Here is a 15,559-nt window from a genome sequence, read left to right on the forward strand (position 1 = left end):
CATAACTTTATGGTCAATATTATTGCTACCAGTTTAAATATGGTCTTGATATATCATTAAAGACCTGCATTGTTTACTCAAGCATTTAACAAATACTATTATTTCTCAAAATTCTGATAACCAAAACTTCAATGGAATACTTTTCAGTGTGAGGCAGAACTCAAGGAGGTAAAACCTCCTTTAGTCACCCATTTCTTCCAGGTTAGTTTTACTATGGTATAACTGTTCTGCACAGTGCTTGCTTTTACCTTGTGTTTGAGTGGAATGTGTGTTGTCCCATGAGAAACCCACCCCCTTTGCCAGCAGCACAGGAATACAAAGCACACTGAGAACAAAATATTAGCTCAGACCTCCAGTAATCTACTACAAGGTGCTCTTTTTTTTTTTTTTTTTTTGCTATATGTTACTTCCATTTTATTTCTTTCCTGTTGAATGTGTGTTCTGGCTCTTTGTGGGACTTTATTCAGGCCTGTGCAGATGATGTCATGGGGGTGTGGTGTGACATTTTGAAACAGGGCAGTGGTGTAGAGAGCTGGTGCCTTTAACTATGTTTTTAGGTGATTTGTCTGATTTCTTCCCAGAATGAACTACATTATGTAACCTAAGGAAGAGAAATAAAATCAGCAAAGAGACAGAATTCTTTCTGCAAACTCTATAACAGGTGGTGGCATCAGGGACAAGGATGTAGATGAAGATGTAGAGAAAGGCTGTTGATATCTTTGATCTTTTAAAAAGAGGATCAGGATTCAGCTATTACATATAACTGTGCTGCCTCTGTTTCAGTCCTGTGCCTTACTCACAAGCATTCCTTTAAATGTGTTAGAACAGGGAATAAATCCAACTAAATTCTCTTAGTTTTCAAAAGATCTTGGTAAAAAGCTGCCTGTATTTTTAATGTACAGGCTTGCCAATTTGCCTTCTTGCACCACAGTTAGTTTGAAAAGACATCTTCAATGTTTTTCTTTAATTTTAAATTGTGCAGATCTTTTATTGGCAGTTCCAACTCTCAGGGATTTTCTATTTTTTTTTTTTTAAAGAAAGCAATAAGATTTTTAGTGTAGTGTCCCTTAAGTTTTTCCAAAGGAATGGTGGTGACTAGAATTCCAGTCTTCTATCTTAGGGATCCACAGGTGAGGAGGAGGTGAGGGGACCTTTGACCCTGGTACAGATGTGTTTAGATGAAGGTTTTAGGTACAGAATGAGAGTTCAGAGCTGCTGCTGTGCCCCTGTTAGTTCTCTCTGTGCTCTGTCTGACTGATAGCATAGAACTGTCATGGTTTCCTTCTGTCCCTCACTTGATTTCCAAAGCCCTGTGGCTTCTGAGGATATCTTTGCACTCTGACCTGTGTTATTTTGTTCTAGGTTTCCCAGACAGACACAAAAGAGCAGAAAATTTGGTTCATAAGCAGAGTTTTTATTATAGCAAGAAAGCTGTGAGCAAAGGTTCTTTATAATTTCCTTCAGAGACATCAGATTCACTTTCTGATAGAGATGGAGAGAAAACCAGCTGCCCTCAAGGGAATGCAGCAGCTCAGACCCTCCCAGGGAGCTGTGTGGGTTAATTCAGTGCAGTGGAGCTGTCCTCACCTCCCCTGGCTGCCTCCTGAGGTGGCAGGAGAAGGTGGGACAAGGAATGTCTGTCCCTGCTCTGTCCCCTTCATTTACTTGTGGGTAGCACAAGGGGGGTGTGATGTGTCCTGAGTCCTGGTGATGCTGCTTAACTTCCAGCATTGTTCCCTGGGGTTTGTTTTGTTTGCTTGTTACTCTGTTGATACTAAAACTCAGTTCCTGGTACTGATTTCTGTTTATTTCCTGAGAACACAAGCTTTCCTTTCATGAAGGTGAGTGGTGAGAGCCAGGAGCCTTGCAGTGACCTCTGCTGTGGGAGCCATGCAGCATGGAAAGCAGGGGGAATGACTTAGGAAAAATGCCAAGATGGAGAAGATCTTTGTTGAGCATCACATGCAAGAAAGCAGCATTTGAGGAGCTGTGGTAGAGCAGATAAAACCTGGGTGTAAACTTTGTGGTCGTATGCCCACTCCTCCAGTCTGCACCTCTGCAGGTTCTTGCACATTTGCTTTGTGCTTCCCACCCCATGGGGAGCTGGGGGCACACAGGAATCAGCATTTCTAGCCAGTGCACAGCTTTTGGTGCTGTGTTTTTCCAGTAGGAGAACCACAGACTGTCCAGGTGTGCTCTCCTGCTCTACACAGAGCACCCAGCAGCTGTTTGCAGCTCAGCAAATGGATGTGCCAGGGCTCTTTTCCTTCCCTCCACATCTCTCTGTTCTGTTTTAGCAAACACAGGCAGCTGTAGGATGCATGCCAGTATTGGTGGCTTTTCCCAGTGAGACAGACTGCTGAGCTTAGCTCTGCAGTGCTCACCTGAACCCTGAGAGAAAGCAAAATGGGTATTTTAACTGAGCAATTTAATCCCTACCTGTCCTTCTCTATGTGTGAACTTCTAACCCTTCTGATGCTTAAAGACATTTATTAAATGTAAAGCACTACATCAGAGCATTTTGGATCATCTATGCAGTTAATGAAACTTAATTTGCACAAAACATGGGTCATGGAATATTCTCTGACCTATCCACCACCTGGTTAAGCTTTGTTAACTTTACTAACCTGTGTTACCTATTTTGTGTAGATTTGTAATTTTAAAGTATTCATTAGTGAAGTATATACATGCTGTATATTCCCAGGACTTGCCATATGTTATCTTAGGGTGGAATAGGGTGATATATCAATCTACCCTCAACTTTCACTTTAATTTCCAGTGAATTTCAGAGTTGCTGAATAATCTGGATAATACCAAGTATTGATCTCCTTTTTCCTGTGCTTTTTTGTATTGTGGTCATAGGTGATTTTGTTTAAGGGATTTTTGTTTTGGTTTTTTTTGGTGGCTTGGTTATGGTTTGATATTGGGTGTTTTTATTTGATTTTTTTTTGTTGGTGGTGGTAGATTTTGTCTAGTTGCAAGTCTTGGTAGGGATAAGATTTTATGAAGACACTAATAAAAGTTGTTATAATTTTATGCTTTTTTGGGGCAAACCTGTCGGTAAGTCATTCCCATTATTGTCATTTTGCAAAATGTTCTAAGCCATAATTACTCAGTACTGAATGAGTGTAATCACAGGTGTCAATGCAGTCATTTAGCTGTCATTGCCTGTCATTTTTAGGGACTCTTCCACCTCACTTGTCACAAGGGCTGTGTGTATATGTGTGGCTGTACATATACTTCCTCTGTCTGAAGATGGGGAGACCTCACAGTTCCAAACACATCAGAAAATCCTCTTCATTAATTCCCTGCCCATGGGCTCCCATAGGATCACTCCAGTGGCTGAGCTGGAGGTTTGGAAGTTCAAATTTGGACCATGATTAATTGAACCTGCTCTGTGGGAAGGTTTCCTGTACATTTTCAAAAATCAAATCATGTTCTGCAGTTGCTGGAATCCCAAAATTCCAGTTTATTGGTACGTACAGGGGTACTTGTGCCTTGGTTAGAGGGACTCCTCAGTTCCTTAGGTGCTTACTCTTGCCAGGAAAAGATTGCATTCAAACAAAGAGAGCTGGAATTTTTTAATTGATCTCTTGAACTATATCTTTTATATGGGAAATGTTTATTGAATTATATGTTGGGGTTTTTGAGTATCTTTGTGTCTGTTCAGATTGCCAATGATGAACCTACAGATTTGTACTAATTCATAATTTTAATTGTTTATGCAATAAAACAAGGAAAACTTTGATATAAATGACAACATGGGCTTTTTAGCTTTATTTTCATTACCCTTACCTTTGAAATAGAATAAATATTTGTTCTCCTAGCCAAGGCATCTTACAGTTTTATTCCCAGCTTTCTCCACGCAGTTTTTGGAAATAGAGCACAGTAGGCAAACACTGGTGTGTGGCTTTCAATTTCCTGCTTTGTGCAGATCTTTTGCTTGGAATACAAATGGGACTAGAAGCTCAGATTTCTTTGTAGGAATTATATTTATTGTGGAGATCTTTTTCTTTTAAACTGGGTATATCCCTTGAACTCTCTCTTGTATATCTGTTTTTATTGGAAGATTGTCCTTTTTTTTGCAAACTCAGCATGTGAAGGTGATTGCATGTTTTCTAGCTGGCAGGTTCTCCTCCAGGTATCTCTGGCCAGTGTTTAGGTAATTCCTCTTCCCTGCAAACAGGGCTTTTGCAAGGTGGCAAAAGGAGGCTGATTATTTGGGATTGTTTCAGTTGTTTTATGGGCATCTCCATAAAACCAGGGCCAACCTTAGGATTGTGGTATGTGACTTCACAGGTACACAGCACTGGGCACATGCCAAGTGCTGTAAATGTGCTTTAATGTTTTACATGACCTGTACCTGTTGGAGGATAAAAAAGAGATCTTTGAATTTAAAGTCTCTTGCATCAGTTCTTTAGGCTCTCAGATAATTTTCAAGATTCTCTTATCACCCAACTATTTCTCGTCTTTTTAAAGGGAAGATTTGCAGAGGGACAAGCTGCTAGTTGTGAAGTTTTGAAATAAGGAAGATAGAGAAAATATCCAGGATTTTACTTGTAGTACATCAGCTTGTTAATGATTTCACTCTGGAAGTAATACTGTGTATTTCACTCTAGAAATAATCATTTGGTCTGTGCATGTGATGGGTTCAGCAGGGCATGGGGTGGAAGGGAGGCTCAGAGCAGGCTCCCCTTGCCCTCTGGTCAGCCTCTGCAGGGCTTTAGCCTGAAAATAATCTCTGCTTTTGAAGCACTAGTAATAACAAGGATATAATCATAAAGTTGTATCTCTAAAGGTTTTCTGTCACTCCATTTGATAAGGAGCTCTTGCTGACATTTGACCTTCACATAGCTTTTGTCCATCCCATAATGCTCAGTATTATTGGGGAACTATTTTAGTTGTCTGTCTTTGAATTATTTTAAGTATCCATGCATAAAGCTTAGAGAACCTGTATTTTTTGTTTTGGCCAGCCTGTACTCTCAAATCTGGCTTTCTGGGTAGGAATTGAATTTAGATTGAAGAATGGAAATACCTGCTGAAAAAATAACTGGGAAGTGATGCCAAAAACTTGTTATCTTATTATTCTGCTTGTTATCTCAGTGAAAATCAAATGGAACCTACTTCTACATGACCAGTATTACCCAGTAGCTGTGGAGGATATCCCTCAGCATTCTCACCAGATTCTCTAGCTGTGCTCTTGAATACTACAGAGCTTTTACAATGTTTTATTGATTAGTTTTTATTTTTTATTTCCATTAGGTGTATACTGGGCTTTATGAAACTGTGGGTTTGTTTGCTTAAGGGCACATTTCTAACTGTGTAGTGTAACTAAGAATATTAGCATACTTGAAGATCTTTGAGTATGTGGAGTATTACACTGAGCTGATGCATTTTTGGATGTTGCCTTAAGTGCATTTGTGTGTGATGCAGAGGCAGAAATTTGCTGTGTACAGGATGCAGCCATGTCTGACTGTGTGGGGTACCACTCTGAATTCCCACATCAATGCATGGAGGGCTGTTCTCCCAGCATTTACAGACACCAATCTGGGATGTTTGTGTGACTTGTAGAGACCAAATTTCCACTTCATGCAGAACACTGAAACACAGAAACACCCCTGTGAAAGAGTAATCCCTTTTAATATAACTGGAGGATGCTGCCTGTGGGGAAGGGAAGACCTCAGAGCACCAAGGTTTGATGTCAGAGGGAATCATTCACATGTTTTGATCTTCACATCAATATTTCCACCTAATTAGGAGTTTTCTACATTGAGCAGCAGTTGAAATGGCTTCTCCCTTTACCATCCTTCTCTGTGAGAATGAGGAATTGCTGTACATCCTACCTGCTTGCCTGGAGTCCTCTGTGCTGCTCTGGTGGAGAAGACTTGGCTTGTGAGAATGAAAATTTCAGTCCTCACCTGTAATATCATCTGCCATCACACTGAGCTCAGATCAAATATTTAATTAAAGAAATGTTAGCCAAAAAGCTAACTTGAGCTGCTCTGTGACTTCTTATAGCCTCTTCCAGGGAATAAAAAAAAAAAAAAGGAAAGTGACAGGACAAGAGGGAATGGCCTTAAGTTGAAGAAGGGAAGTTTTAGATGGAGTAAATTCTTCCTTGTGAGGGTGAAGAGCCCCTGGCATAGCTGCCCAGAGAAGCTGTGACTGTCCCTGGATCCCTAGAAGTGTCTAAGGCCAGGTTGGACAGGGTTTGGAGCACGCTGGTGTAGTGGAAGGTGTCCCTGCCCATGGCACAGGGTGGGACTGGGTGGGCTTTAAGGTCCCTTTTCACTCAAACCATTCTAAGATTCTGTGAACATGCCTCATTTCCATCAGGCACTCTGGCTTTGGGGAGGAGTTCTTGCTTTCAGATTCAATATTTGCAATTAATTTCCTGGCCATCTTCTGTTGGAGGAGATAAAAGGTAGAACAACCCAAGTGAAAAAGCAGGGTGGTTTATAGCAAGTTCTATCCCATTTGTTCCCTCTGTGTCTGAGTTTTCAGGCTGTCTGGAAGCAGTTCAAGTTACAGATTCTGGAATTTGTTGCTACTTCATGTTAAATTCCAAGAACTTAAAGAAGCTCCTCACCCCTGCAAACTCATTTGTTTGGAAGCTGGTTTTTTCAGCATTCCTGGCATGTAAAAGCAAACTTGAATCCTGTGCCTGGACAGGTGAAACAAGTGTTGCTTTCCTGGGGTGAAGGGCCAAAATGCTTAGGGAGAAACAAAATCTCCTCCAGAAGTGGTGCTGGACTAGTGTACAAATAGTTAACTCAGCAGCCTGGATGATCTGAATCTCTTCCAGGTGACCGAGTGCAGCTCTGTTTAGCTTCCTGCCTTTGTCCATGTGGAGTCACAGGCTGGGGCTGCCTCGCCCTGGGTGTGCTCTCCAAGCCTGAGCAGCTGGGAGGGAATCGAGAGCTCCCAGCTCCTCCTGCAGCACCCATGGCACTGTGGGGGGATCCTGGATACCTGTGAGGGCTGGTGTTTTAAAAATTTCAAGATATTGTGATGATTTCTAAGTAGTTTGGGAAATGGTGATTTGGCAGTTTGGGGTTGGCTGTTGATTTCCCCGTTTGTCTTCGGGTGGGTGGTTCAGCACTCGTGACACAACAAATCCTGCTGGGGAGGCTTGGGAGGGTGTTTCAGTTTTCCTTGCTTAAGTACTGATACCTGTTTGGTTGCCTGATCTGAGAGAACTCATTTGTGTGTCACAGGGAAGATCAGAAAAACAGTATGTGAGATTAGGAGGAATTCTGTGGGTGTAGTGTCTGTCACCTTCCTTTGGTCCAAAAAAGCTGATCTTGTATGGTCATTTTCACCCCCATGGAGGGGTCTACAGGCTGAAAAGAGGAGGCTTAAATTCACTGTGATGTGTCAGAAATCTCTAAAGGGTCCACAAAATAGTAATAATAATTTTTAAAAATTATGTTTAATAACCTAAAGCAAAGTGGTACCTGTTGCTTCTAACAGGTGGATTGAGTCCATCCAGTTAATACTCAGTGCTACAAAATTGTTTTCTATGAGGTTATATAATACCCTAATTTCTGAATGTATTTCTAGCATACTTTGTCTTCTGGAGTGGCAAGTCATGGAATAATTCATCCTAGCTTTTCCCTGTGTTGAAAAGTAACTCTTATATTGAAAAGCAAAAATTAAAAGCTGTATTGCAGTCCCTGCAGTATAACCCTGTGTTGTGAATTGTGCTACTACTTTTCTGTGACAATAAGCAATTTATCCTTCCCTTTACTGTGGTTTCGCTGTGTCTGTCCTTACTGCACTGCCCTATAACCTCTGGGATGGAGGGAACACTCCCTTTACTTTAACATACACACTGAAGTCTTTGGATTTATATGCCTTTTTGCTTTTTTACCTTTTTAAAAATAATATGAGATTACAATGCTGGTTTGCTGTAACAGTGGATAATCACGTGATTTGCACTATCTTTGAAATAATTTTCTCTCCTTTTCCGCTCCATTTTCTTGTTGTTTTCCCACCCAGGCCTCCCTGTGGACCATGGCCAGCTGTCCTCCCTTGTGCTGAAGAGTCCCCTGGGTTTGAGCCCAGGCTTTCAGGTGACTGCAGCCACCCAGGGCTCGTCCCCTCTGCTCAGCCCTGTGCTCAGCGATGCTGGTGGCGCCAGGATAGAGGAGGATGATGAAATGAAAAGGAAGGTAAGAGCACAGAGCTGGGCAGTGATGGTGCCATGTGGGAGCTGTGCTGGGCACTGCAGGTGCCATGAGGAGCTGTGCTTGCTTGCTGAATGCAGATTGTGCTTTATTCTGTGGTGGCTGGGGCAGAACTCCAGTGCTGAAGGTTGGTTGGATGTGTTGAGCTGTTGTGGCAGGAGTCCCCTCTGCCCTCCTGGCATCTTGTGTCTTCTTGGCATGGCCATTGGGAGCACCTCCCTCTGTTTTAGTAGGAGCAGTGTATCAGGGAATTGTGTTCAAAACCACCTTTTGTACCCCAGAATGGAAATGAGTTCAGGTTGGATATTAGGGAAAGTTTCTTTATCCCGAGGCTGATCCCTGTAGCAGATTCCCTAGGGAAGTGATCACAACACCAAGCCTAACAAAGATCAAGGAATATCTGGATGATGCCTCCATTCATATGGTTTATTTTCAGGTGGATCTGCAAGGAGTGGAGAGCTGGACACAATGATCCTGAGATCCTTATTTGTTAATGTATAAGGAGTTTGTTTGCTGGGTTCCTTCCTTTCCATGCAGTCTCATCACTGTCTCGTTGCTCCATCTCACCATACATTGTTCCTCCAGGCCATGCTTTCTGATCATAACAGGACCTTTAGAGGGGTCCTGTGGTGTTCCCTTTGAGCTGTGGAGGACCTGAGCTCAGTGTGAACTCTCTCACATCCATTTCATCCTGGGCTTGCTCAGCACAGCTGGCTGTGTTGTTGAAGTTCCTCTCCATGGCTGACCCTTCTGTCTGGAGAGAGGTGGACAGTGCTCTGGCCTTGCAGAACCATGAGGTTCATTTTCTGGAAAGAGGGGGACAAAAATGCCCCTGACTTTTGCAGGTGCAGTGAGTCTCAAACCAGGAACAGTTTTGGGTCTTCAAGATGTGCTTATGTCTGGGTGCTGCTCCATCCCTGGGCTTTTCTTTCTGCCTGGTGAAAGAACCTTTCAACCACTGAGCACTGGTTGCTTTAACCAGGGACTCCCCCACATGATGTGGGGTTTTCCTCACCATCATGCAGAGCTCAGGATTTGCTGCATTTCTTCCAAAGTTTAAAGAAGTCCACAGCAGAGTTCCATGACCATTTTTCTGGAAGACTCTCTGCTCCACTGTCCAAACTCAGTTCTGTATGGAGTTTGTGGCCACACTGGCATCTGCAGTTTTCCACACAGCCACAGAGAAGGAACAACCACCTTGTGTGGTCTTTGCTTCTGCTCTCCTGCTTGCCCCATCCAGTGTTCTGGTTGTCTTACCTCTGGCAGGACCAGGATCCTCAGGCAGAAAGGTCACAGGCCCTGCTCTTTGGTGTCTTTACCCCATTCTTGGGCACCTCCAGGCACTTTTGTGATGCTGTTGAGAAACACCCATGGTGTGGACGTGCTGTGAGTGCTTGCCAGAGAGAGGAAGGTTTAACCAGTGACTGGGAGCTGAGCTGCACACAGCCCACCCCACTGGCAGCTTCCCTGTCTCATTTAGGCTTTCTGAGTGGAGTTTATAGCTTTGGCTGATCACTCTACTGTTAGTTTCCATAGTTATTTTAAAAATAACTCTTCTCATTTGTCCTTATGGCTTGGAAATAATGAGCAGAGACTGTGTTAGCTGACTTAAATGTGAAGCCCAACCCTTTCTGCCACATTCTGCATGGTCTGGTGTTTTGGCAGCTTGTGTTCTCCTTCAGGCTGAAACTAATTTATGAAAGTGAGACTCCTTAGAAGGGAACTTCTTTTTCTTGTATTGATCTTAAGCTTGATCAAGTCCTGAGTATTCCAAGGCTTTGATGTCTATTCAGAGACATTGTTGTAAGTGAAACAGACACAAGAGGAAACCAGTGTGAAATTGGTTACATTTCACAGGAGCTTTGCAGCTTTGTTGTACAAGAAAAATGCAATCTTGCAATATCTCACTGACTAGAGCTCTGTTTTGAAGGTGATGCTGCTGTAGTGGTTAATCAGGGCAGGTTCTGCAAACTCTCCAGCCCTCACAATGTGTGCTGTCTGCTCTTTGCAGCCATGTGCTGCTGGTCCAGTACTGATACCTTTAGAAACATGAGGGTTTCTTTTTTTCCTTTCTTTTTAAATCACTGTGCTTTTCTTTCATCTCACTGATAGATTTCTCCCTGTTCCTTCTCTAAAGGAGGCTGGTTGTAGCAACCCACTTAAAGAAGGACATTGAAACTGGGCTTTTTGGGGGAGTTCCCCCACACAGAGTTATTTTAACACTTCTGAAGCCTGGTGTTTGAAGTGAAAAGTTAAACATTTTTGGCCATTGCAAGTTCAGAGTAGAGCTCTTCACAAGATGGGTTTGCTGTATCTGGTGAGTGCTGAAGGTTTCCAGGTGGGATTGTTTGTACATTATATGGTGAAACATCATTTTTTCCAAGTGGGGATCTTTGCCTGGATGCCTGCTATGGCTGTAGAAACATTTTCTTTGGACTCTAGAAGGAGACTGCCACCTCAGAGAGTTCTTGTGTTTGGCTTTTGAGGCATGAGCTGATTTCCTTTCCCCTTGCAGAGCCTGAGCAGTGGTGAGGGTGTTTGGCAGGGCCCCTGTGCTCTGTGAGAGCCTTTCCACGCCTCTGGTGCAGGGTCTGCCCAGCAGCTGCTGCCAGCACTCTGCACAAGGGATGCACTTAGGACTGCTGCAAGACTGAAAAAAAGCAAATTAAGCGCACTAAATTCCACCAGGGAGCAGTTTGGAAAGAGCAGGAACTTCTGAGAATTAACAGGAAGGGCTGATGTGCTGGGGAGGGAGAAAGGAACAGAAGGTGGCTGGGAAAAATAAAAGCCCTCTTCTGCCCCAGGTTAGCACAGAGTCAGCTGGAGAGTGAGGCAGAAACCTCAGAAGTGTTCAGAGGTGGAGAAAAACATGATCCATGCAGGCTATGAGAAGTGACAGGTTATGACCATGGTGTGGTTTAGTTGTTAAGGAAGTTCCCCCATCACTACCTGCCTGTGTGGAAGCCATGCTCCCATTTCACACACCTGCATGCCCTGTAACATTTGAAAGAATTTCAGTAAAATCCTGTACATAATCCAGAAGGGGAGGTACCCAGAGCTGTGTGAGAACATCCCTGACAGCAGAAACTCTCCTGTCTGTAAGGAACTGAGACTGAGAAGTGAGATGGTGAAACTGTGTCACCTTAGGCTGTAGGGAGGCCAGGAAAATGATGATGTTTCCTTTGGGAAGAGGCTGCTTATGGAGGATGCCCACTGAGGTTCCACAGTATATGAGGCTGCAGTAAGGTAAATAGGCCAGGGAAAAAAGCCAAGATCAGGTAGGACTTTGCCTGTAAGACAGGTAGATTGAAGGGGATGGCTGTGGAATGAGTAGGAGCGTGTTCTCTGCTTCCACCAGGGAGTGGGCTGACATGTGGAACTGCAATAGCTAGCATAAAACAACCTGAAAAGAGATTAGACAGTGTCTCAAAATTAATTATTTGAGGATACACTCCTCTAGAGATTTTCTGGACTCAACAGAGAGGTTACTGAGCACCCAGGAGAATGTGTCCTCCATGGGTAACCCTGAGCTGGAGGATTGGGAAACACTCAGTAGCTGTGCTGACAGCACTGGAGGCATCTCAAAGTGACTCTATAAAGAGAATTTTTGATTAGCTCAGAACATACAAGGAAACAGAAGAAAGAATTTTCAAAGCAGTGTTTCCCTCAGGAGGGGCAGAGATGGAGGAGACCAAATTTTGACATAAGTTAGTGGCATTTGGCACAGAACTACAGCACAGCATAGTGAGCTAAGGAGTCAAAGCAGTCCCTTACCTTGAAGAGTGACTAATTCCTTAATATTTCATGATTTTTAGTAATGTATGTTTTTAGGCTAGTTCTAATTTTCTGCTGTAGCTGCACAACATCTCTTGCCACCATTTCATTCCTTTGTTTTTCCATATCCATTCTGTCTTCTCTTTAAAGAGCAGCCCAGAGCAATCATTCAGGCAACAACTGCTGTGGTTTGATTTTCTTTTTTTCTTATCTAATTAATATGGCCTTCAAAGGAGTAGCTTGAGTAAAAGCTGTAAGTGGAAATAAGGAATTTTGGAAAAGGACTGCTTGCAAATCTGTTGGGCTGTTTTTGGTGGTTAGAGAAGGGTTTAAAATCTAGGAATATTGGATTAAGTGTTTCCATATTTCTGTGAAATGCTCCCTTGATTTGAGATGGAAGGTCCTGTAATGGAGGTGTCCAAAGCCAGGTTGGACAGGGCTTGGAGCACCCTGGTGTAGTGGAAAGTCTCTGCCCATGGCAGGGGTAGAATGAGATAAGCTTTAAGGTCCCATGTAACCTAAACCATCTGTGATTCTAAGATAATTGACATATAATTGGCATTTTTTTAATACTCTAACAATATAAAGAATATTTTATAGTAAAGTCAGCATTTGGGAATGTGATACTGAACAAAGAGATGTCAGTAATGAGGTGGTCCATTTGCACACAGCAAGAGGAAGTGGATGTGAGGTTTGAGCTGATGCCCAGAGGAAATGGAGGTTTGTGTTTCAGTTCTCACTGGTGTCTGTGTGTCCTTCCAGCGCTGCCCCACAGACAAGGCATACTTCATAGCAAAGGAGATCCTGGCCACAGAACGCACCTATTTAAAGGACCTGGAGGTCATTACAGTGGTAAGTGCCTTTGACTTTATTTCTTTTCCCTTTTTATGACAGATTTGTGGTTGTAAGATTGGAAAAACTTGGAATTTCTTCTTGTGATGTAGCATAATCCATGAGCCAAGCAGCTGTCCCCTTCCTTGTTGCATAGCTCCTTCCCTGGACTTCAGCAGCTGCATCCTGTGCCATCCTGATGACCTAGGCAAACTTTTGCTCTGAAAACTGTCAACAAGGAAAGCCTAAAAACATTTTGCAGGAGTCCCTTACCTTGTTAATATTACATGATTTTTAGTAATCTGTGTTTTCAGGCTAACTCTGATTTTGTGTTGCAACTGCACAACACTCTGTTTCAGTGATACCTGCCAGCTCTGCTTATAACCTGGCTGTCTTCTCTTTTTTTTGGTTTTCCTTGGGAAGTTTTTAGCCTTGGAAAGCTTTTAGCCTTGTGCCTGTGGATCTGTGAGCAGATGGCAGTTGCAAAGGGCATCGAACCCATGGGAGTTTGAAGAGTTTCTTCTTGTTTTGCTGCTTCTGTTTCTTCCTCCTCCTTTCACTCAGAATAGACAAGTGAGTCCCAGTTTGGAGGGCAGCATGAATTTCTAGTTCATGTGCTTCTAAAAGAGCTTTTTTTGTTCATGAGCTCAGTGTTTGAGCATTGTGACTGTTGCCTTCCTATAAGCTGTTGTTTTAATTTCATTAAAGAAAAGCTTGATTCCCTCAATGCTTCATGGCCTCAGTGGAGGTGTTCTCTGCAAGCTCATTGAGCACCATCTCACTCCAATTCCTCCTACAGGCTTCCCAGCACTTCTCCTAAAAGAAGGGGGAAAAATCTCAGAGGATTTTTGTAATATCCCCATCCCTGCCAGAAGCACTAAAGTGTGGAATGTGACCTCAACGAGATCTTCAGCTGAGTGACTGGCACAGGCTCCAGGCCATTGAGAGCAGTTTTATCTGCGTGGAAGTGGCAGCAGCTGGGGCAGCCACTGGGTAACTGACTGTCACTCAGCTGTCCCCAACCATCCCATCATTGCATTCAGAAACCAGCTGGTGCCCACAGCCAGCCATGGGCCTCATCTTCCTCATATTTGGCACAGAAAAAAAATCCCTTCTTTCCATTTTTCACAAATTACGTCTTCCCTAAATACTACTACTTCCTCCCTGCTTTTTCCCTGTGCGTACTTTCTCCTCCCCCATCACTTCAGGAGCAGGAATTTTCATGCTAACAATGAATTTCTGAAGCAGAGACATTGATGAGAATTTCTGGTTTTCTGGCAGTGGTTCCGCAGTGCTGTGATCAAGGAGAATGCCATGCCCGAGGGCCTGATGACCCTGCTCTTCTCCAACATTGACCCCATCTATGAGTTCCACAGAGGCTTTCTCAAGGAGATTGAACAGAGGCTCTCCCTCTGGTAAGTGACATGGGGGACCTTTTTATACATCCTTACATCCAAACCAGACTGCAATTGGTATTTCTGCATCAACAGAAGCAAGGAGAAATCTTTTATGAAATTAAAGCCATGAAAAAAGCACAAACCATGTTGCACAAAGGCCATTTTCTAATCTTTGCTTTGTATATAATATCTTGTACTTGTATGACTTGTGCACCAGACTGAGGGTTTTGTAATCACAGAATCATTTAGCTTGGAAAACACCTTTAAGATCATCAATTGTTGATATAATCTGATAGTGCTTATTAAGCCTTAGAAAAAAGAAGGAACACAAGATCAAAAAGATGATGCATGTGTTTTTTCCCCACCTTTAATGAAATCTCCAGGTGAAAATCTAGGAAACATTTTTGTGATTAAGATGGGAGTTTAGTTCTTGCAATGCAGTTTATTTCACACATGATGTTTTTAAACTTTGTATTATTTTCTTCTAACCTGCCATGTTATATATTACAGTATAACTTCCTTTCAAAAGGAGGTGATCTACGTAAACAAAGTGTGAACAAAAATAAATTCACAAAATCAGGTGGGGTCGTGTTATGATATTTATGTGGAGGTCTGGAGTGTAAAACACTCAAATAGACTTTCACACAAGCTCCTTTCTAGTCCTTTCTCAGTTTTTTAAGCATGTCTTTGTGTTTGCTGTTTTGTGCAGCATCCATATTTAACGTACCAAGTTCTCAATCTGAGCAGTGAAATCAGAATGTCAAATGCCTATAGATTTTTGTGAATTTCAAGGGAAGATGGAGGGAGAAAACAGGAACTTCTTGATCCGCCATGCATGTTTCCTTCTCCTTTTCTCCTCATGTGTGTTCCAGGGAAGGCAGGAGCAATGCTCACGTGAAGGGGGATTTCCAGCGCATTGGGGATGTCATGCTCAGGAACATGCACGCTCTCAAGGTAACACAGGCTGCAAGACCTGGAATTTTGGGATTATTGAGGTGTTCTGTTTGGTTTTGTTTTGTCAAGGATCAGAGCTCAGAGTTAATATTTCCATTCATCACAGAATCCCAGGAGGGTTTGGGTTGGAAGTGGCCTTAAAGCCCATCCCATTCCACCCCCTGCCATGGCAGGGACACCTTCCACTGTCCCAGGTTGCTCCAAGCTCTGTCCAGCCTGGCCTTGGACACTGTCAGGGATCCAGGGCAGCCACAGCTTCTCTGGGCACCTGTGCCAGGGCCTCACCACCTGTTACAGTCTGGTTCTTGAAATTATTAGAAATGCAAAAAAAAAATTAGAAACGCAAATGAGACCATATGCCAAAGTCAATAGTATGGGCTTTATTTAATAGTAAATATCAGAGAGAGAGAGAAG

General features: G+C 43.0%; 1 protein-coding gene across 1 annotated transcript in view; it reads left to right on the top strand.

Annotated features, from left to right (window-relative positions):
• FARP2 (FERM, ARH/RhoGEF and pleckstrin domain protein 2) overlaps positions 1 to 15,559 on the top strand; it is a 77,100-nt gene that overhangs the window by 44,959 nt on the left and 16,582 nt on the right. The window contains exons 14-17 of the mRNA XM_058812508.1: positions 8,002 to 8,174; positions 12,726 to 12,815; positions 14,076 to 14,209; positions 15,064 to 15,145. Of these exons, the coding sequence (XP_058668491.1) occupies positions 8,002 to 8,174; positions 12,726 to 12,815; positions 14,076 to 14,209; positions 15,064 to 15,145 (479 nt within the window). The remainder of the gene's footprint in view (positions 1 to 8,001; positions 8,175 to 12,725; positions 12,816 to 14,075; positions 14,210 to 15,063; positions 15,146 to 15,559) is intronic.

Source organism: Ammospiza caudacuta, chromosome 11 (assembly GCF_027887145.1).
Source record: "Ammospiza caudacuta isolate bAmmCau1 chromosome 11, bAmmCau1.pri, whole genome shotgun sequence".
NCBI classification, from domain to species: domain Eukaryota; kingdom Metazoa; phylum Chordata; class Aves; order Passeriformes; family Passerellidae; genus Ammospiza; species Ammospiza caudacuta.